Source organism: Aulonocara sp. 'chitande type north' Nkhata Bay, linkage group LG5 (genome assembly GCF_057382095.1).
Source record: "Aulonocara sp. 'chitande type north' Nkhata Bay isolate Kocher_YH1m ecotype deep benthic linkage group LG5, A_spYH_male_GT1.1, whole genome shotgun sequence".
In the NCBI taxonomy this organism is placed as follows: domain Eukaryota; kingdom Metazoa; phylum Chordata; class Actinopteri; order Cichliformes; family Cichlidae; genus Aulonocara; species Aulonocara sp. 'chitande type north' Nkhata Bay.
This window is the reverse complement of record NC_141348.1, coordinates 34,694,506-34,717,368: the sequence shown is the minus strand read 5'-3', so window position 1 is coordinate 34,717,368 and position 22,863 is coordinate 34,694,506. Positions and strand designations below refer to the sequence as shown.

At 36.9% G+C, this 22,863-nt stretch overlaps 3 protein-coding genes and 2 pseudogenes across 3 annotated transcripts; all 5 read right to left on the bottom strand.

The window, feature by feature from the left end:
* Nucleotides 1–2,062: 2,062 nt before the first annotated feature.
* LOC147331116 (protein hairy-like) lies at nt 2,063–3,556 on the bottom strand. The gene is made up of 2 exons (XM_086294291.1): nt 3,458–3,556; nt 2,063–3,342 (listed from the first exon to the last, which is right to left on the bottom strand). Exons 1-2 carry the CDS (start codon nt 3,551–3,553, stop codon nt 3,016–3,018), a joined length of 423 nt encoding a protein of 140 aa, XP_086150417.1. The 5' UTR covers nt 3,554–3,556; the 3' UTR covers nt 2,063–3,015.
* A 2,814-nt stretch (nt 3,557–6,370) lies between these two features.
* On the bottom strand, nt 6,371–8,094 carry LOC147331115 (transcription factor HES-5-like). Its single transcript, XM_086294290.1, has 2 exons — nt 7,983–8,094; nt 6,371–7,867 (listed from the first exon to the last, which is right to left on the bottom strand). The coding sequence occupies exons 1-2, from the start codon at nt 8,043–8,045 to the stop codon at nt 7,541–7,543; spliced, it is 390 nt and encodes a 129-aa protein (XP_086150416.1). The 5' UTR covers nt 8,046–8,094; the 3' UTR covers nt 6,371–7,540.
* Nucleotides 8,095–11,075: 2,981 nt separating this feature from the next.
* On the bottom strand, nt 11,076–12,557 carry LOC147331114 (transcription factor HES-4-like). Its single transcript, XM_086294289.1, has 2 exons — nt 12,426–12,557; nt 11,076–12,314 (listed from the first exon to the last, which is right to left on the bottom strand). Exons 1-2 carry the CDS (start codon nt 12,555–12,557, stop codon nt 11,991–11,993), a joined length of 456 nt encoding a protein of 151 aa, XP_086150415.1. The 3' UTR covers nt 11,076–11,990.
* Nucleotides 12,558–17,889: 5,332 nt separating this feature from the next.
* LOC147331113 (transcription factor HES-1-like) lies at nt 17,890–19,306 on the bottom strand (annotated as a pseudogene).
* A 2,116-nt stretch (nt 19,307–21,422) lies between these two features.
* LOC147331112 (transcription factor HES-5-like) overlaps nt 21,423–22,863 on the bottom strand; it is a 1,539-nt pseudogene continuing 98 nt past the window's right edge.

Here is a 22,863-nt window from a genome sequence, read left to right as displayed (position 1 = left end):
ATTTCCAAATTAGTTTGAGGATTGTTTTTCTTTGGGCCAAAGTGTGACAAACCTCTTAAAATATGTATCTGACCCAGGACAGTATCCCTTCTGTTAAACAGCTGTATATGTGCTCTTTATACAGGAAAATATAGTATGACAAGTCTCTGTGTTTGCTTTCTAAATCTGGGTCACAACATTTAGGTGAACACTTTATTACACAGCATGAACATACAGACATTCAGCTAACAAATAAAATCTAAAAGTGTAACAATTAGACTATATTATTTGATCGTCTTTGATGGAAGTCGTTATCAAGAAAACTATTTTTGAATTCAACCAGGAAACCATCAGAGATTGTAAAGGAGGAGAGCCTTGTGAGCCTCTGTCATATAACTCAAAGGTTTGTTTTCAGTGCTGAATCTAACAATAATGTGTTTCTGCATAATTTCAAAAAGCCCACAAGGCATAATGGGTAATTTCCAGAACAATTCTGGTTGTCATTAACCTTAACTTTATTCTGTTTATTTGCAAAACCAGTAGAAGAGAGCAGATTTAATATCAAACTATTCATAATTCACAAGAGGTAATTATTCGGAGAAGTTTCAGAACAGTCCCCTCAAGTTTTTACGTTTATGTTGACTAAAGCGTTTTGTTTTACCACAAGCTCTTCCTTGCTGTGCTGCAGAAGTAAGCTTTGCAACATTTGACTGTATGCAGTTGTAAGAATGTCACCAATGAATTCAGTTGTGTAGCTAACTGGCTAACAAGCTAGGACTGTGTTTCTAACACCATGGAGTTTGTATTTTTTTCCCCAAAGTATGCTTGTACAGGGTTTCTTAAGTAAGTCACCAATACTACAAGAATACTTTCACTAATCTTTGGCCTGGTGGTTTTTATGCTGAGGTATTTCTGTTTTAAATAACGTCTTTGCGCCTGAGTCCTGTGTGGTAGGTTTCTGTCTACTCCTGAAGGCTTGAGTTGAAATGAGCTTTTCATTCTGTGAATTAGACTATACACAGCTAGAGCTAAATCCTTAATTTTCAGTGTGTCGCTGTGAAAATATCCGTTGACAAACATTATCATTGACTAGATGAGTTGCTATAGCCCCAGAAAAACTAATCTCAAAGAACTTCATCAGGACTCACAAACCGGCAGCTAACACATTTGGGGTAGTGAGGTTTATGGTGGCACTTGACTTTGTAGTGAATCATATAAAACAGCATTGATCACCATCTTTACAAATACTTTCAGACCATGTGTTACAAGATCAATATGTGTTCTTAGTGCTTATGTTCTGATTATATTGTTTTATGTATTTTAATAATAAAGGCTTGTAAAGCAAGGCCACTTTTGACTCCTAAACCAAGTGCTCAGCCAGACTGAAAAACAGGAAGTTAGTGTAGAGCTGTACAAGCATATAAATAAATACAGGAAACCAGGCAGAAAAAGAGGAACTAGTAACATATAAGGAGTTGTTTGTATCGAAACGATGTGTGACGTGTAAAGTACCAAAATAACACCTATATGAGACACATTTTTAGCTTCTAATGTTGGAGATTCTGCAACTGGCTTTGGGCTGTGCAGGGCTCTCTCTTCCGGAAGATGATTGAATAAAGAATTATAAATGTTTTGACCACTCCTGAGTCGGGTTTTCTCTGTTCTATCATGGGGATCAAAGAATCGAGTTTAATACATGTTTTCAACTCTGGTCCACCTAAAAAAAGTTCTCCAGAAGCTAATGCTTGAAATGGTTGTTTTGTTTAACAATATTAAATTATAATGTTTTAAAAGTACTGTTGACACTGCTTTTTTTAAACAGAGGAAGAGCCAAAAAACACAATTTATAAGAAACAAGTTTCACTTTGAGCCACGCTCCCATTTATAATCTGATCGTTCTGGATCTATTGTTTCACTGGGGCTCTGTAAGTGATTTTATTTTGGTTTCCCACAGTTCCCCAGTTGTTATTCGGTTCAATATGACCTAAACTAAATTAAATAACACTCTTCATCACAGAATTTTGTGCTTTATTTTCCTGTGAACATGTCTTTTTGAGAAACAATTATAATGAGTGCTGGACCTTCTAGGTATTTATAAAAAGTGGAGACTTAAAATGAAGGAAAATGAAGAATGCATATCTTTCAGCAGATAGGTCAGTTATGCCATAAAATAATATTAGAGCACAGTGTTTTCATCGTACAGTGTTTGTTTATTTAGCATGAATGAAAGCTTAAACAGAAGGTGATGATCCATCACAACAACAACTCATAGTTTCTACAAGAGACACTGTACTCATAAAGAGTAGAGGGAAAGCTGTCTTTATGAAAGACAATGGATTTGCAGTATTTAGGAAGCCACAGCAATGTTTTCCTCAAACAAAGCAAAAAATTTACAAAAATTGACCTTAAAACAGGTCAGGTAAAACCATTAAAATAAACTGCATTGTCTCTTCAAATCTGAGAATGACTTTTCTGCAAAACATTTAATTTGATCTTAAAACAGATCCCTTTTCATTAATCACTTACATTAAAGTAAACTTGATGAAAAAAAAAGTTTTATCCACAAAGGATACAAATAAAAACTCTCACTGATGATAAAAAGCTATAAATAACCCAATTACACAACTCAACCCACAATGGGTTCTAGTGAGTCCAGTTCAGGTAAAGTTCATTATTACTTTCTGGTCAGAAAGAGGACATTTTAATTTTAGATTAAAAAATCAATAATGGTAAAAAGTATTACTATAACATAATCAGTACAAGAAGTACCTCTCAGATATAATAATGATTGCAGATTCAATCAGTTTTCATTCATGCAATATGCATCTTATGATGTTTTTCTTTCCTAACATGCAGGATACTGTCAATGTCATTTCCTTAGGAAACGTCATCTTGCACATACACAAGAACACACAAAGTAAAACCTTCTGTACATACAGAAGAAAAAGTCCACAGAATTTTAAACAATTCAGTCCAGTCATGTCTGACCGATATGGTCTGCTTAGCTTGTCTGGTATGGAGTCCAGTGTGAGTGGTCTACCACGGCCTCCAGAGGTCGCTGTTGTCTTTTCTCTCCAGAGAGCATTGGGTGATGCTGGTCTGGTCTTTCGAGCTCAGAATAGAGAAGTCAGCCTCTTTCAGCTTGTCATCAGAGGCAGTCTGCAGCTTGTTGGAGCTGTTCAGCAGGTTTCTCTGCTGCTGTAGCTGTGTCAGAAAGCAAACGGTCATCTCCAGGATGTCTGCCTTCTCCAGGTTGGAGTCTGGCTGCTGTTTGAGGAACTCTGGAACCAGGAGAGACTTGAGCTGCTCAATGCAGGTGTTGATTCGCTCTCTGCGTAACTTCTCCACCAGAGGCTTTCTGAGCTGCAGAAAAAAGAACAAAGTCATTAATAAACTTGTTCAGGAGTTTTGTTTTTGTTAGCAACAAAATATATTTTCTACAATTTGACAGTTTACATGAACGAAACCTTCAGTTTACCTTGTGGTTCAGAGTCAGATCCCGAGAACTGGTCATGGCTGGATCGCTATGCTGTAGAGGTCTCTGTAGAGAGAATCTGATCCCGTCTGATTTCATCCCTCCTATTTATACTCCATCATCTCCATATGAATGTGTGAGTCTTGGTCTTGTTGAGGTTTCCCACAGTCTGAGCCAAACAGAGAGCTGCTTGAGACAATAAGGCATGTGAGGCAGCGACATTCTGTCATTACCACCGGGAGTATAATAGTTAGCTCCCAGGGGAGCAGGTGGAGGAGATAAAGAGAGTGCAAGAGGGCGCTTTGTGAATCTGTGAAAGGGAGCAGATCTGATATCTCAGCACACCCTTAACATCCTATCAAATACGTGCAAGTTTACTTGATCTAATTAATGAATTATAGCTCTAACTGATAGGTAGATGACATTAGCTCTTTGCTTGTTTACCAAAAAAACTGAAGAGTGAATTGTGTATTGAATGTATTGTTATATTTAATTTGTAATTTATCAAGATATTTCATTTGATACTTTATTTAAACTTTTATCAAACCTTTTTTCAATAAAAAAAATCCAATTTTTCCTGTAATAACATGGTTGAGTGCAAGAGCCTGTGATTTTCTCACTGAAATTACTCAACACGATTATCATGCTGCTGACCACATGCAGTCATCCTTTGACACGTGCCGTATATCCAGTGTGAGTAGCAAGTTGATCTCAGTTTCCCACACTGACTCCCCGCGCTGTGTTCAATTAACCACAAAGGGACTACTGTGACAGATGCTGCCCGTGTGTTGTTATACAAAGAAAGAATTACATCACCAACCATCTGGAGGGAAAAGTTCCCATTGGTTGGCTCTGACAGACAGTTTCAATTTAAAACTGCTGTTAAAAAGTTTATCAAAACTAAACTCAGAATGTTTAAACCTGTCACATTTTAAGTTTTCTAACACTATAATACATTTTGAACTTTGGTGATAATCACTCACTCACTACTGAGTATCAAAGTAATCAACATTTTAACTGTGAGAGTGGGAGGTTTCCTGAAGTGTGCCAAATCCCTCAGGAGAATTAGCCGGCTGCTGGTCGGCTGATCGTTATTCACTCTCAGCTCTGTTCTCCAGAGTTTTCCCACACTTTAGTAAAAAAAATTGACATGTGCCAGTATGTAAGTCAACATATTTTTTTATTGCAAAGGTGTGTGAAATCTTCTGAAAAATCTTGCCAGTTTATTTAAAAAAAAAACAAAAACTGGTTGTTCAAATCTTTTTGAGAAAAATTAAAATTCAATAATCTTACAACAAAAAACAAAAAAACAAAACAGATTTCTGATAATTAGTTTTAAATAAGAGTTGCATGTCTGCTACTTAAGCTAAACTGGTACACACGGCATATAGCATCCTCTGATGTTTGCTTTACTTTATTGTTATAGCAAAACTTTTTCACTGAATCCCCAACCTGCAAAACACAGGTTTCAGGTGGTGGATGCTTAAAAAATATAAAATAAGAAGAGAGATTAAAAAATTACTGTGACCTGTAGTTCCTGTAGACTTCCTGTTATTCAAAAAACTTTAGCTTTTTCTGAATGACTCTTTTTCAAGGTTTGTACAATGATTTTCCACATCACCTCTTTGATTCTAGTCCACAGCTGAATCGTTCTCAAACACCTTGTGTTTAAATAGTGCTTCTAGTTTAAGAAGATCATATAACAGTTTTCTGATGGAAATGGTACTGCTGCTTTTTTCAAAGGAAGCGCAGCCATCATGATGATTTAAAACATCTTTCCGCTTGTGGAGTCTCGCTTCCTTTTATCCTCTGTCCCTTCAGGGCAAAGGTCTGGATCTATTGTTCCACTGGGGCTCTGTAAATGAGTTTCTTCTGCTTTCCAACACTTAGTCCTTTCAGTGCTGTCACTTGAGAAACAATAGAAGTGTGCCTTATGGGCACCACATAAGCTAAAATATACATCATCTTTTAAGATTTACATGATTAACTTTGAAACAATTATTAAAACATGTGAATCTGATGATTTTACCAGAAAAGTTAAAACACTGCATATTTGATCTTTAAGTTTAAAGATTTGACTTCCAACTGAACAAATTGAAATAACATCGATGGCCCTTCTCATTACAAATGTTGGCTTTTCACTGAATGTGCATTTTTTGGATAAACAATTATAATAAGGTTCTAAAGGTTTGAAGTATTTGTCTACAACAAATGGAGACAAAGATAGAGACACATGACAGAAAATGAAGAACATACAGTGCTCAACAAATTTATTGAACCGCCTGTTATAAAACAATAAAACAGACATCTTAGAAATCTGTCAAAAACTTGTTAGAAACTAGAAATTACATTATAAATATGAGCCGGCGCACTGGGTGCCTCTGAGAAGTCAGAAGTTAATTGAGCATTACAATCAATCACTAAAACTTTTTTTTTCTGTTCTGGAATCCAAGTAAGTAATTGTAATTTAGTATCATAAGCAAAAATAATAATGTGCTTTACTTTTTCTTTTTTTTACTTTTTTTTGTAAAAAACAAAACAAAAAATGTATTGATAACAATTATATTTTAGCATTAAAAATATAATTTTAAATAATGAGTTTGAGCATACTGGTGGATTAACAATAACACAATTACCAATTCTGTTCATTTATAGCAGCTGTTCCACCAAATGTAAACCTTGGGTGCCCCAAAAAGACGTTACATGGACTTCTTCATTCTGAAAACGCTACGTCCAGATAAACAGAATCGGCTTTTTGGGATTTCATTAGCTTGATGATTGAGCATGCGTCAATGCACTTACACTGGGTGGTGTTCTAATAAATTTGTTAGTCACTGTCTGACTAGCATCAATGTAAAAAGATAACAGATCAACTGCATAAAAATTATATGCAAGCACAATGTTTTACACTGGCAGTGTTTATTTATTCAACAAGTACGAAAGCTCAAACAGGTGGTGATGATACATCACAACAACAACTTGTAGATTTCTACAAGACACACTGTACTCAGAAAGAGTAGAGGAAAAGCTGTCTTTATGAAAGACAATGAATTTACAATATTCAAAAACCCAGTACTCAGTGACATTTGATTTCTTTTTCCACTTTCACTAAACAGCAAATGACCTTAAAATACATTGTTATTAACTGCTAAATTCAATTTTTTCTCACAAAGTAAATATTACTTTGTCTTCTCAAACCTGACATTAACAAAAACAGTAATGTTTTCAGTAAAACAATAAACATATTGATCTTAAAACAGATCAGTTTTAGTAATGACATACATTGAGATACATGTCATCTAAATGTCCGCATAGAACAATTAAGATATTAAACTGATCAATAATGATCATGAAGTACCAATATCACTGTCAAGTTTTTACTGTGATATTAAGAAAACCTTTTAGAAAGAAGCTGTAAACACTTAGATCTTATAACAAATTCAACCTTGAATTTAGATTAATGTTAAACTGATCAGAAACAGTCAAGAGGTACAAACATCACAATTACACGACTTGCCCACATTGAGTCGTATAGTTAGAAAATCTTCATGAAAGAAATACTAAACATTTGGATCTTATAACAGATCAATTTTGTGTGATTAATATCTACAATCACAATAAATCCTTAAAATGGACACTTAAAATTTAGATCCAAAAAATCGAAAACCAATAAAAGGTAACGTCAATGTCAATTGAAGAAAATCAATAATAGTAAAAAGCATTACTATAACATCATCAGTACATGAAGTACAGAAAGAAACAATTAAAATTGCTGATGCAATCAGATTCAATTAATGCAATATGCATGACATGAAATTTTCTTTCTCAACATGAAAGATATTGTTACTACACTTTCCTTAGGAAATATCATCCGACACACACACACACACACACACACACACACACACACACACACACACACACACACACACACACACACACACACACAAACACAAGAACACACAAAGTAAAGCCTTCTGTACATACAGAAGAAAAAGTCCACAGAATTTTAAACAATTCAGTCCAGTCATGTCTGACCAATATGGTCTGTTTAGCTTGTCTGGTATGGAGTCCAGTGTGAGTGGTCTACCACGGCCTCCAGAGGACGCTGTTGTGTTTTCTCTCCAGAGAGCATTGGGTGATGCTGGTCTGAACTGTGGAGCTCAGAAGACAAAGGTCAACTTCCCTCAGCTTCTCATCAGAGGCAGTCTGCAGCTTGTTGGAGTGCGTTAGCAGGTTTCTCTGCTGCTGTAGCTGCGTCAGTAAGCAAACGGTCATCTCCAGGATGTCTGCTTTCTCCAGTCTGGAGTCTGGCTGCTGTTTGAGGAACTCTGGACCCAGGAGAGACTTGAGCTGCTCAATGCAGGTGTTGATTCGCTCTCTGCGTAACTTCTCCACCAGAGGCTTTCTGAGCTGCAGAAAAAAGAACAAAGTCATAAATAACCTTGTTTGTTTGTTTTTTGTTAGAAAAAGAAAAGAAAGACTATCAACTTAATAATAATTTAAATCCAGGCAGTGTTCAATTTACCTTGTGGGTCAGAGTCAAATGATCTGTTGAAGTGGTCATTGGTGCAGCAATTGTAGGTGCCATGGTTGGATCTCTGTGTTGCAGAAGTCTCTGTAGAAAGAATCTGATCTCTGCTGGCTTCCTGGCTCCTACTTATAGTCCCACATTTCCATATCAATGTGTGGGTCTTACTCTGGTTGAGGTTTCCCACAGTCTGAACCAATCAGAGAGCTCTGTGAGACAATAAGGCATGTGGAGCAGCAACATGCTCCTGTATGCCTGGGGGATAATGGTTAGGTCTCAGGGGAACAGCTGGAGGACTGGGGGGAGACTGAGACATGCCCACAGATCACTGTATGAAGCTGGGAAAGTGGTGACCCTGTAGAAGATCTGCTGCCAGATGCTGAGATCAATGATTCTGACTGAGCACCCAGTGCACGTGTGCGGGAATAACAAAGCTGTAATGTATGAATTTCAAGTAAGCAAAAAAAGTGATAGACTAGGTGAATTTCTCTGCATTGTCTGCTTCTGTTGATTTTAATGGAAAATTTTGTAATTTGTATTTCCTATCATAGAGCTTAAACATCTTTTTTTTTTAAATTTATTCAAAAAAATACATTTTGAAAACTCCATAAGATTTTTGAATGCTGTATCTAATTTAATTTGAATTTCTCAATATAATACATTAAAATACTCAAAACAAACTCAATCCAGATGCTAGTGTCTTGTGACACGTGCCTTGTAACCACTGTGAGTAGCAGGTCGATCTCAGTTTCCCACACTTACCCCCGTGCTGTGGCCATTGAGCCACAAGGGGATTTTTGTCACAGATGCTGGTTGTGTGTTGTTATAGAGACAGTGAATTACATCACAAACCATCTGGTGGGAATGGATCCCATTGGTTGGCTGGGATAATAACATTTGAAAAGATTATATCAAAATAATTTCTACTTTTTTAATCTTTGACACATTTTGATCCTCGGTTCGTATCTGTGACTGATAACTGACTGAGAGCTGGATTGAAATTTTGGGATTGTGATGGTGGGAGCGTTCCTGGGTGACACAATTTTCATGAAGTGTGTCAAATCCCTTTGGAGAATTCACAGGCTGCTGGTGGAGTGATTGCCACTGAACTCTAGTCTCATGGGTTTTCCCACACTTCTATCATTTGCCTAAATAAGCATGCCCCAATTTACAAGTTAATTTTCATCTTGAAGATTATTTACCCATAGTTCAGTTTGTGAAAGTTGAAATTATTATCACTCCAACAAACTGGAAAGGGACTTAGAATGCTTTACATCAGGAATGGGGAGGCCAGATACTGCAGCATACGAAGAAGCATACAGAGGTTCAAGATCTGTAATAAGTGAATTCAACTACAGTAGGTTAACCTCAGCTAATAATGGGTAATGTTTGAGTATTTCTTCATCCTCTGGCCTTTTGCTGAGATGCTAAATCTTTTGTAAACCTTATGCTGTATATGTTAAGACTGCAGGGCAGCTCACTGGTGTGGTGGTCAGCACTGATACTTGATATTAACAAGGTCAGTGGTTTGAATCCAACATGAGACCTTTATGTACAGAATTTGTATGTAGTCCCCTCTATTAGGATGTTATGAATGGATGCCATCACTACCCCTATTAATTTAACTTTTCTGTATCCTCTAGCTTTATTTTCTCCTGTGCAGACTGAGACAACATCAGTGTTTTGCAATAAATTTCCAGCTAGCTATCTAATTAGACAGCTGTTTTCTAGAAATCCCCAGTGACTTTCATTCTTTTTTAAAGTGGTGATTTGTGAGTTTTAAATATTAGCTTGTGTTTTCTCTCAGAAAAGTGGGGTACTAATAAAATCGACTATGTTAACCGGATAACTTGCAGAACCTAAGAATTAGTGATATCCATCCAATGTAAAGCTGTATCTATAGCATGTTTCTAGAAACAGTATGTCTTGTTGAGCAAGATTCCCTTCTGTCAGGGGCATGGAGGCAAGCTGTTACATGTTCATCTGGTTTCTCTGTTTCATATTATCTTGGAAAATATATTCCTGAGAAAGAAACGACTTTGATTTGAGCGCCAACAAGACATAAACATGACAAGAGAGAGAAAGACTGTCTACAGACTTGGCAAAGGGTCAAGTGAATGAATGAGAAGAAATGCTGAAGTAAACTTCAGGCTTCTTGCAGTTCATTTTGAATAACCTTTATATGCCTACTTAAAGAGTTTGCATGGGCACTTTTAATTAAAGACCTCTAGTTTGTTCAGTTTAACTTGGATCCACAAATACTTATGAAAGCATCTGTGACAGGGAGCTTCTTCATTTGGGCTTGAACTTACAATAGGCGTTATGACGAATAGATTTTTAGACCCCAAAAAATTAACAACGATTGAATGTGTGACACGTTGAGCAGTTTGCACTGTCAATAACAAAATTATTCTTTCATTCGTGTCTTTAATTTAAATCCACACAAGACACTTTCGAAGATCTCTTGTTAAAATAGAGATTAACAATAAGAAATGACAATTAAAAAAAATGGTGTTACTGTTTTATGTAAGGAATGGACAAAATCATGGCCAAAAAGACAACAACAAAACGATTAGAAATAGGGAGTCAGGCTCCCTTTTATCCCCTGTCACTTCAGGGCAAAGGTCTGGATCTATTGTTCCTCTGAGGCTCTGTGAGTGAGTTTCTTCTGGTTTCCCACAGTCCGTCCTTTCAGTGCTTTCACTACAGGAACAATAGAAGTGTGTCTTAGTCTGCATGTCATTAGATTTCATTTGTGACGGTTTCATGGAAGTGAGAGCTACAACAGAAACACTTAATTTTATCAAAGTAGCAGTGTCTAAAAAGTGTCTTTTATTTTTGTTTTAAAAACCCAAATATCCAGAAAGTTCCCCTCATTAAAAAAAGAATTGAACCTTGTTTTTCTTTTGTATGCTCTAACCTGAATAGTTTTTAGACTGCAGCATTTTTAATTGGATATGTAAATTAAACAAAGATCTGTGATAAACACCCCTTAAATTGACCTAAATTGGAAGTGAATGGAGTACATCTTTGCCATTACTTATGAAAACCACAACAAACAACATGGAAATACAGTTTTCACTTGGCAGTGTTTGTTTATTTAACAAGAGCCACATAAAACATAAATGCTTTAAACAGGAAGTGATGACACATCACAACGACAACTTGTAGATTTCTACAAGGCACACTGTGCTCAGAGAGAGTGAAGGGACACCATCTTTGTGAAAGACAAAATATTTACAGCATTTAAGAACACATTAATCAATATGAAAACTATTAATATCGACCTTCAAACAGATCACATTTACGTTCCCAAAGGAAAAAAAGAAACACCTATCACAAAAAAGCTGACAGTGTGAAACATAAAATATTAATCTTAAAACAGATTGGTTTTCAGTAATCACAAAGTGATCAGTGTTTGTCAAAAGGTACAAATAATATACTGTTTAATCCTCAGTGAAGTGGGGGTTAAAATGGTCATATCAAGCCTTTTATAATTAAAAGGATAAACAACTGGATCTTAGAACAGATCTGTTTTGATATTAAATGGGGGTCAAGTTTAATTTTACAATCAGTCCAGAAAAAGGACATTTCAATCTTAGATCACAAGGGTCAAAAACCAACAAACAAAATACTACATTTGGTTCATGCAACATGCATGACATGAGGTTTTCTTTCTTAATGTGCAAGATGTCATTTCCTCAGGAAATGTCATCTTGCACAGAAAAAAAACAGACAAAAACTATAGTACTATATATACAACTATGTTACCATAACACGTACATTAGGCATTGATAATAATCGCTGATGCAATCAGATTTCATTCATGCTACATGCATGACAAGATATTTTCTTCCTTAACACGAAAGGCTCTATTGCTGTCATTTCCTCAGGAAATGTCGTCTTGCACACACAGAAGAACACAGAAAGTTCAAATAATTCAGTCCTGTCACGTTTGACCAATATGGTCTCTTTTTTCTTGGTATTAACTCCAGTTTGTCGTGTCTACCATGGCCTCCAGAGAGCGCTGTTGATCGGACATTTGTTTTTTTTGGTGATCATGTTCTGGACTGTGGAGCTCAGAGGAGAGAAGTCAGCCTCTTTCAGCTTCTTATCAGAGGCAGTCTGCAGCTTGTTGCAGTGCGTCAGCAGGTTTCTCTGCTGCTGTAGCTGTGTCAGGAAGCAAACGGTCATCTCCAGGATGTCTGCTTTCTCCAGTTTGGAGTCTGGCTGCTGTTTGAGGAACTCTGGACCCAGGAGAGACTTGAGCTGCTCAATGCAGGTGTTGATTCGCTCTCTGCGTAACTTCTCCACCAGAGGCTTTCTGAGCTGCAAAGAAGAATAATGCAATTAATAAATTTGTTCAGGAGTTTTGTGTTAGCAAGAAAATATAATTGATACAATTTTATAGAAAACAAATTTCATTAATTTTTGATTTACCTTGTGAGTCAGAGTCAGATGCTCCTCAGAACTGTTAATTGCTGCAGGGATTTTAGGTGCCATGCCTGGATCTCTGTGCTGTGGAGATCTCTGTAGAGAGAATCTGATCTCTACTGGTTTCATCCCTCCCATTTATACTCCAGCATCTCCATATGAATGTGTGGGTCTTAGTCTGGTTGAGGTTTCCCACAGTCTGAGCCAATCAGAGTGCTCTGCGAGACAATAAGCCATGTGGAGCCAGCAGCATGCTGCCGTTAATGCCTGGGGGATAATAGTGAGGTCTCAGGGGAACAGGTGGAAGACTGTGGGTAAACGAAGGGAGTGTAACAGATCTCTGTGTGATTATGGGAAAGTGGTGACCCTGTAGGGAAAGGAGATCTGCTGCCTGATACTGGGATCAATGGTTTTGACCGAGCACACGCTGATTATCCCATCACATGTCAGGGGAAAACATTCATGTTTTAATGTAAAAATTATGGGTAAAAATAAAATAATGGGATTAATGGTTTATTTCACATGTGTTGTTTATAATGAGATTAATATTAAGGGAAACTGTAAACATCAATTTGATTTTAACTGATAATTTCATTTATACTATTGTATAAAGAGTTACAAATTTTGTTTTATATATTTTACAAATGCAAGAATATATTTTGGTGTTGTACCAATTAATTAAATCATAATGTCTCTAGAAAATAATCATGTAGCCGACCAGATGCAGTCATGTCTTTTGACACGTGCCATATAGTGAGCATGAGTAGCAATTTAATTTCAGTTTCCCACACCCGTGTTATTGTCAATGAACCACAAAAGAACTTCTGTTGCAGATGCTGTGGGTTGTTATAGAAACGTGAGGTTACATCACCAACCACCTGGAGGGAAAGAATCCCATTGGCTGCCTTGGACAGATGTTACAATTAAAATTTATAATAAAAAAAACATTCTTAAAGTAATCAAATTAGGGTACCACAATTTGGAAAGTATTATTTTCAGTTTGCAATCAGCTACACATTTTATACCTCTAATGCTAATCATGATTACTGATTACTGACCATCAACTACATCAAAATCTCACCTCTTAGGGTCCTGGGGGTGGGGGATGGTGGTGGCAGTTTCATGAAGTGTGTCCAGTGCTTCTGGTGGATAATTCACAACTGGTGGGGTGAATGTGTCCTACTCTTTTCTCCAGAGTATTCACTTAACCATAAATAAATTAATAATAATAATAATAATAATAAAAAATAACTCTTGTGCCCTGTTGCAGGTTGAAAATTCTCCCATAGAATCATCTTTAAAAATATTTACCTATGTAAAAATAAAACTGAATGTCATGCCCTGTCATAATTGACATAAATAACTTAAGCAAAAATATTAACAGTATTGGATGGCCTTCAACTTTTTGTCACTCAGAGTTTACATGAACAACAAGAAGGTCAGATTTTGCAGCAGCTGAAAAAAAATATGTACAGCTGCAGCCTGTGGGTGGAATTAGATTATTTAGAAACTGAAGTTGTTTCCCCTTAACTTAAACCTCACATAGTCTTAAATGTAACAGGATACAGCTTCATCTTGTAATGCTTAACCTCACTTCAACTTTACTCTAACCCGCTGTGCTTACTATGAGCTCATGAACCTTTGTAGTTAAAACAAATTTAACAACAACGGGTCCACTACAGCTGTGCCATTAAAAAAATGTTGTAACTGAATTTTTAAATTACTGTAATGTATTGCTAAATTATTTTAGTTAGTTTGACCCCAAAAATAAAGATCTATCTCAAACTCTGCAAATGAAACAGTTTACTGAACAAAATAGTGGTGTGATATATAAAAAACTAGAGTAACAGTTTTAATCAAAGGCTTGATGTTAAACTGATTGTTGTAAAATAACAGACGTTTTAAGCTCTGTTCTTTCAGGGCAAAGGTCTGTATCTGATGGTCCAGAAGGGCTCTGCAGACAAGTTTATTCTGGTTGTTGACTATTCGCTGCTTTTATCATTGACCGCCAGAGGGCGCTGTTGTTTGAACATTAGTTTTTGGTGATGCTGGTGGAGCTCAGAGGAGAAAGTCAGCCTCTGTCAGGTTCTTGTCAGAGCACCAGAGCAGCTGGTTCAGCAGTGGGTCAGCAGGCTTCTCTGCTATCAGCTCTGCTATTTGCTCTGCTGTAGCTTTGTCAGGAAGCAAACAGTCATCTCCAGGATTTCTGCTTTCTCCAGTTTGGAGTCTGGCTGCTGTTTGAGGAGCTCTGGATCCAGGATAAACTTCAGCTGCTCAACGCAGGACTTAATTCTGTCTTTGCACAACTTCTCCACAAGAGGCTTTCCCAGCTGCAGAAAGTAGAAAATACATTTTTTAAAAATTCAAGAATTTTGTTTTAGTAAAAATGTATCTAATTTATTACAAGTTTTTGACAATTGCGTCAATTTGTGATTTACCTAATGAGTTGGGATCACTTTCTCCTGATAAGCGATCATTGCAGTAGGGATGTAGGTGGATCTCTGTGCTGTAAAGGTCTCAGTGGACAGAACCTGATATCCCTCCCATTTATACTTCACCATCTCTATATGAATGTTTGGGTCTTTCCCTGCTTGAGTTTTCCCAGTCTGAGCCAATCGTGCTCCTGTTATTGCCCAGGAAACAGTGGCTAGAGATCAGGGGAACAGGTGATGGACTCTGGGAGAGAAGTACTCTCAGAACTCAAATTGAATCTCAGAAAATAGAAACCCTGTAAAGAAAACTAATATGACTCCTCATCCCAGCTTAATGATCTATTAACGATCTAATTAATGAACCACATATAAAGTAAAACTTACTTCGATTTTTTGGTCTCAATTTGTTTGATAATTTCTAAACCCAAACCTTTAATGCATCTTTTTTTAAATAAATAGTCAACTGAACATCATTCAGTTTTAATGAAATGCTTAATTTTTATGCAGGATAACAAGTTATGTTTACTAACATGTTGACAGTTTATCAGATTGGTATTGTGGGCTGTTTTAGTTTTCTGATTGGTTTGCTGTAGTTTATTGCATTACTCAAGTACTCAAGGCAATAATTGTGCTGTTGCTCTTGTGTCAGTGACATGTGCCTTTTAGTCAATGGGAGTAACACGTTGATCTGGGTTTCCCACACTCACTCCCTGTGCTGTTGTCAGTGAGCCACAAAGAGACTTTAGTGGCAGATGCTGCCTGTGTGTTGCAGTAGAAAGAAAGCATTGCATCACCAACCATCTGGAGGAAAGGATCCCATTGGCTGGCTCTGAGTGGTAGTAAAATTTGAAATTGTGGTGAAAATCTGCCATAATCAGAGTAGTTTCACATCATATTTTCAGGTTGCAATCACTGTGATGGGGTGTTCATGGGGATTGCTGAAGTGTGCCAAATCCCTTTGCAGTAATAAAAAGCTGCTGGTGCTTTTGCCACAGTCCTCCAAAATTAGCAGGTGCCTGCCTACAAATAGACTTTCATTAATGGACTGCACAGTGGATGGGCTTCTCAGCAAATAATTGCCCATTAAGCCTTGAATGCATTTCTTGAACCCCATGATATACATCTATAACACATTTTGAGTTTGATCAAGCATTGTTTATTTAAACTATTGTTTGTAATGATAAAGGAATTGTTTCCTTTTGGAAAGCCAGATATCATAAGCAATATACTGTAACTTGGACTTCAGCTGTTATTCTCTTAGTTAGAAAAAGAAAAAGTATGATGGCCCGTGCGATTTTGTAATTTGAGGAGGGTTTAGACTCCTGATTCCTTGTTAATCTGTCAGGGCAAAGGTCTGGATCTATTGTCCCACAGCAGCTATGTGAGTGAGTTTTGCCTGGTTTCCCACACAATTCCCTTTCACTGCTTTCACTGGAAGAACAATAGAAGTGTGCCTCATTATACAACACATTAGATACATTGTCTGACGTCAAAGGGATGTGTTTAAAGTTACATTTAAAAAAAAAATGAAAACATGCACGAATGCACAAAAACATGAATTGGTTTGATGGCTTAATGTTGTTCAATTAAATACAGTGACACAAAACGAATAATTCAGCTTCATTAAATGAGTTTCGATTATATTGCTCCAGACTTTGATAATTTAGTTAAATAAAACATGTGTAGTTTGATTGTCTGTTAAATTTCTTGAAAACTGATAGCCTGGTTTAAAGATGAATTACATTTATATAAATTGGCATGTTTTTTTTTTAAATATTTATGTTAAACGTCAACAAAAAAAAACATGTCTACTCACTGTACTGAACAGAGAAACAGCTGTCTTTATAAAAGACACAAACAGATTGTGTTTCACGTAAAGCAAGGTAGATGTTTACAAAGTTATGAGCACCAATTCATGACTTTGTAGCGACAAGTTCACACCGTATATATTCTGCCAAACTATGAGAATACTATGTGATCATGAAATGTTTTTTGGAATTGGACTTCTCTGTATGTTATTTTTAAACTTTTTCTCTCTCTTTGAATTGACTGTAAGTGCTGAAAATTGCTAGTAGGAAAAATACACAGTTTTTGTGCTGGACAAAGTCATCTTGTCCATGTCACATGTGTGTCCTCTGTCTCTGGTTATAGCTGCTCTCAGTTTCCCACACTCAGTATTGAATCATGTGGTCAGTGCACGACAAAAGGACCCTGAAAAGACATTATATAAAGGTTTGGCTGTGCTTTGACTGAAACTGCGTGACGTCACTAACCATCTGGAGGGAAAGTACATGATTGGTTGGCATGACCAGGCCTGATAAAAATCCCAAATTACTGTCAAAACCAAATCAGTTGTTTATAACTAAAACAATCTGCACCTAACTATTACACTTAATGGAGAAATTTTGGATTGCACATAACCAACTAGTGATCGATAGTTAAGGACTCACAGCCTAATTTGGTTCTAAAGTGTGCCAACAATCCACCGCTGAAAGGATGTTAGTGACATATTTTATGTACATTCATTTTGGACGCTTATTAATAAGAATAAATATTTGCATGTTAAGTATCTTAACACCTGTATGTTTAACATGATCGGTTTTCAGCATTATGCCACCATATTCCATTTCACTCTCTGTCTACCGAGGACAAAGATCAACATTCATTGTCCCCACTGGGGCTCTGTGAGTGAGTCTCTTCTGGTTTCCCACACTGCGTCCTTTCACTGCTTTCACAGGAAGAACAATGGAAGCGTGTCTCCTTACCCATAACATTAAAAGACAATAGTTATCGTTGAAGTTTTGGCCCTCCCATGGCCTGGGGACTGCTCCAAAGTGGTGGCCAATAATTTGTTGATATTTGAAGCTCAAGAAAAAAAAACATTTAAATTTGAATTTTTATATTTAAATGAAGTCCTCTTCCAGTTGTGAATTTCCACTTTTTGATTGAATTATGGATTGACAAATGAACAAAACCTTGTATGATCACAATATTTCTTTATTAAGACACACTCAGTATTAACATTTTATAAAGGCTCCAACGGGAGGTAGATAGAGGTGATGATACATCACAACAGCCTGGTACCGTACTCAAAATGAGTGGAGGATCAGTCATCTTTACAAAAGACACCAAGAGTATGATGTGAATCTTCATATCAGACTTTCATAAAACATGCTCGAAAAGGCATTATCTTAAAACAATCACAAAGTGATCCAAATAAGTCAATCCACTGTCTATACAGTGTATTTATCAACTTAAATGCATTTAATTGATACACCAATGATTCTAAAAATGAAAAATAATCTGACATTGTGTCATTCCCATAGGGATTATTTTTTCTAGTTCTTTTTTTTTTTTACATGAAAAAGCAGAATAACAGGTTATGAAAACATCTGTACATACAGAAGAAAGTTTTCATGTTGACATGATGCTTTCTGTCTTTAGTCAAAAGTTATTGTTTGGGTCAATAACAAACTAAAGATAACAAATGTTAATATAACATCATCAGTACCTGAAGAGTAGGTAATATTAATAATTTCAGATGCAATCAGATTTCATTCATGCAATGTGCATGACAAGATATGTTGTTTCAAAAAACAAAATACTTTGTTTCTTTGATTTCCTCAGGAAAAAAAAAATCTTCCACTAAAAACCAAAAAAAGTAAATTGTTCTGTATGAACAAGAGGAAAAATCTTAAAAATCTCTGAATTACAGAAGAATGCGGCTCTGAATTCTTTGACCAATATGATCATTGAAGTTAGTAAGGCTGACTGAAGACTGTAGGTTTCTACCACGGCCTCCAGAGGGAGCTGGTGAGTGTGTTGTCTTTGGTGATGCTGGTCTGGACTGTGTAGCTCAGAGGAGAGAAGTCAGCCTCACTCAGGGTTTAACAGAGGAAGTGTGCAGCTGCTTGATGTGGTTCAGCAGGTTTCTCTGGGACTGAGTCTTCACCTCCACCTTTGACAGGAAGTTGACCATCTCTTGGGCACACCTGGAATAGCTCTGTTCAAGAACTCCTGATTCTGTGGTTTGACGCTGCTGCAGTCTTCTCAGGTAGCAAACGGTCATCTCCAGGACGTCTGGCTTCTCCAGTTTGGAGTCTGGGTGCTGTTTGAGGGGCTCAGGACCCAGAAGAGACTTGAGCTGTTCAATACTGCTGTTGATTCTCTCTCTGCAGATCTTCTCCACCAGAGGCTTTCTGAGCTGCAAGAAGAAGAACAAAGTCATTAATAAAACAGTTCTGGTGCATAGTTTTATTGTTATCAAACAAAATCTTTCATGAATAATGAATGACATTCTGATCTGATCTCCAATTTACCTCATGATTCAAAGAGAGATGATCACATCACATGGTCCTGAGAATTAGTCATTACTGGAGAGACTGTAGCTGCCATGGCTGGATCTCTGTGCTGTAGTGGTCTCTGTAGAGAGACTCTGATCACTGCTGCCTTCATCCCTCCTATTTATACTCCCACATCTCCATATGAATGTGTGGGTCTTGGTCTGACTGGAGTTTCTCACAGTTTTGACCAATCACAGAGCTGTCAATTAGAGAAAAGAAATATTGCCTGCCACATTGATACATCCCAGGGGAACGAGTGGAGCACTTTTGGGTGGGTGTGTCAGCGTAAAAGAAAAGCTCTGTGTGAATCTGAGAAAGTGGTGACCCTGTAGAGGATACATCTGCTGCCTGATGCTGAGATCAGTGACTTTGACTCGGCACACGCTTTTCAAATCAAACTGTTTCTCTGATTAAGATACTTCTCATGTCTCACCTGACACCCACTTAGTGTCATTGATTATCCTGAAAGTAACATTTTTGGTTCTCACACAAACTCAATCAGACATCAGATGGTCTGTGTGTTTTTCTATGGAAAAATCATTTAATGTCAGATCTGATCTTTTCCTTCTGACATGAAGTTCAACTCATGTGGCAAAGTTACCAAATTTCTGAAGTGTTGTAGAGAATGTTTAAAGATTAAATAAAAAAATCACTGAGATAGTTCTGCGAGGAAACTACAAAATAATAGCAGTGATAATAACAAAAAATATTGTTTCATTATAACATATAGAATGGATTTATCTTTTTTTTTTCTGATGTCCAGATGTAGCAGGTGTGTTTTTTGCTTTTCAGTTTGTGGTTGGTGTGAGCAGATAGTTGTCCTCACTTTCCCACACTCAGTGCTGAATGATGTGGTCAGTGCACTACAAAGGTCTTTGAAAGGAGCTTTTGTGATGGTCGGTGGTCGTGTCTTCCAACAGAGACAGAGCCTGACGTCAACAACCATCTGGAGGGAAACAACATGATTGGTTGACTCAAAATTTACTCAAATTTCAAAAGCTGAATATTTTTGCTTTCTGTAATAATATACAATCCATGATCCACTATTTCAGTTTACAGTTGGACAAAGTTTGAAAATTGCCCATCATGAAACTTTCATGTTTTCACAAGCTCCAAATCTCATGTTCTGAAATGCAGGAGAAGGTCAAGGCAGCTGTTTCCTGAAGTGTGCCAAATCCCTCTGGACAATAGTCAGAAACCCGTGTGGTGAAGAATGCAAATCAACTTGAACTGTGACCCTCCTTCTCTTTGGTCCTGGAGAAGAAAAAGGCTCCTCAAGATGTAATTTTATCTACATGTACAATATGTATGGATCTGTGTGAATTCTGGTAAATATATGTATTATAGATTAAAACAGCAGGTCACAGTTTGGGGGTAAAAAAAAATCACAAACACTTTAAAGTTATGATCATAAAAATGTTTATAGATACTGTAATCTCATAAATTCCTCCATTAAATTACAACTACATTATTTCTTAAGTGCTACAAAACTTTGGAGATCAGCAAATATTTTCATGTTATTTTATTTCATGGTATGTTAAAAGTAAGTAATCCCATACAAATGTGTTGTTGTTTTCCATCATCAGTTTTCATTCCATCATACTACCTTTCGACATGTTTCTCCTCAGGACAGAGGTCAGCATCTGTTGTCCCGCTGGGGCTCTGTGAGTGAGTTTCTTCTGGTTTCCCACACTCTGTCCTTTCACAGTGTCACTGGAACAACAATAGGAGTGTGTCCCCTTACCCATCATGTGAAGAGACAATAGTTATCATGAAAGTTTTAGCCTCCAAGTAATGACTGCTCCAAAAATGGTGACTGCTTAAGGAAAACATGACACACATATCATTACTTATCGGACTATTTCAATCAAGCTATTGCATATACAAAAAGTCCCATATGAGTTATAACTCATCAGATATTTTAATTTGATTTGAATATTATTGTCATTTTAATTTCTGTGACATTTGGATTAGAATAAGGCTCCAGATATGATCATGAAGCCCTCACCTGTCACCCTACTACACCATAGTCCTGGTGTGAGCTTTGCTGTTTTTACAATATATAGTGATATTGGCCCAATAAATGTATAGGATGCCTAGATGAGTGATCCACTATCACTACAAGACATATATGCGTAACATAGAATGAAATGATAACAGAAACACTTTGATGTCCTTTCAGTGGTTGTTTATTAAGATAAACAGAGCGTCAAGTTTATATATGAGAGTAAGATAAATGATGATGCATCACAACAATAACTTGGTAACATCACCAAGACACTGCACTCAAAATGAGTGGGGGACCAATCATCTTTACAAAAGACACAAACATTATGACATGAATCTGCATGTCACATTTTCATAAAATACACTTTGGAATAAGCACAAACTGCACTTTATAACAAAGACAAAGAACAAAGGGATTCTACAACAAATCACATTAAAACAATCACAAAGTGATATGAGTAGATGAACCAAATCCACTGACTTTACAGTGTCAGGTATATAATCCTCTTAAACAAAGGACAAAAATAAATCTGGCTCTGACACAGAACAATGCAGAATAATCACAAAGATTAAAATTAGTTTAGAAGAAACATCTCAGCAACATTTGAGCAATCGTGTGTTATCAACATGATAAAATTCAAGAAGTAATAAACTTCATTTCAACATAAGTCACCACAATGTGATGCACATTTTTACATACACTGCTAGTAAATATCAGCAGTAAATGCAAATTGGAACAAGAATGTCAAATGTTCTTTCTTAACATGAAAGAGGAGCTTGTTTCGTTCTTTCCATAGGAAATATTTGTTACTTGAACATGTGAATTATGCCTGGTTTTACAAACACCTTCTGTACATACAGAAGAAAAAGTTCCTTAAATCTTTGACCAACGTGGTCTCCAAACATCTCTGTGGTATGACAAGAGGCTTTCTCTCTTGACTTGAAAGATGTTGTTGGTGTCATTTGCTCAGGAAATATCATCTTGCATGAAGAACAAAACAAAGAAAAACCTTCTGTACATACAGAAGAACAAGTCTTTGAATTTTCTTTCCCTGCAATCGTTGACCAATATGATCAGTGTAGATTATTTAGTAGTGATTCCAGTCTGCAGGTTTCTACCACGGCCTCCAGAGGGAGCTGGTGAGTGTGTTGTCTTTGGTGATGCTGGTCTGGACTGTGTAGCTCAGAGGAGAGAAGTCAGCCTCACTCAGGGTTTAACAGAGGAAGTGTGCAGCTGGTTGATGTGGTTCAGCAGGTTTTTCTGGGACTGAGTCTTCACCTCCACCTTTGACAGGAAGTTGACCATCTCTTGGGCACACCTGGAATAGCCCTGTTCAAGAACTGATTCTACGGTTTGACGCTGCTGCTGCAGTCTTCTCAGGAAGCAAACAGTCATCTCCAGGATGTCTGCCTTCTCCAGTTTGGAGTTTGGCTGCTGTTTGAGGGGCTCATGACCCAGAAGAGACTTGAGCTGTTCAATATGATTCTCTCTCTGCAGATCTTCTCCACCAGAGGCTTTCTGAGCTGCAAGAAGAAGAACAAAGTCATTAATAAAACAGTTTTGGTGCATATTTTTAGTGTTATCAAACACAATCTTTAAAGAATAATGGATGACATTCTGATAATATCCAATTTACCTTATGATTCAGAGTCACATGATCC

Coding starts and splice junctions, on each gene's coding strand:
- LOC147331116 (XM_086294291.1), bottom strand. CDS start 3,553: ATGAAATCAGACGGGATCAGATTCTCTCTACAGAGACCTCTACAGCAT. Junction 3,343..3,457: donor ATCTGACTCTGAACCACAAG/GTAAACTGAAGG, acceptor TTTTTTCTGCAG/CTCAGAAAGCCTCTGGTGGA.
- LOC147331115 (XM_086294290.1), bottom strand. CDS start 8,045: ATGGCACCTACAATTGCTGCACCAATGACCACTTCAACAGATCATTTG. Junction 7,868..7,982: donor ATTTGACTCTGACCCACAAG/GTAAATTGAACA, acceptor TTTTTTCTGCAG/CTCAGAAAGCCTCTGGTGGA.
- LOC147331114 (XM_086294289.1), bottom strand. CDS start 12,557: ATGGGAGGGATGAAACCAGTAGAGATCAGATTCTCTCTACAGAGATCT. Junction 12,315..12,425: donor ATCTGACTCTGACTCACAAG/GTAAATCAAAAA, acceptor TCTTCTTTGCAG/CTCAGAAAGCCTCTGGTGGA.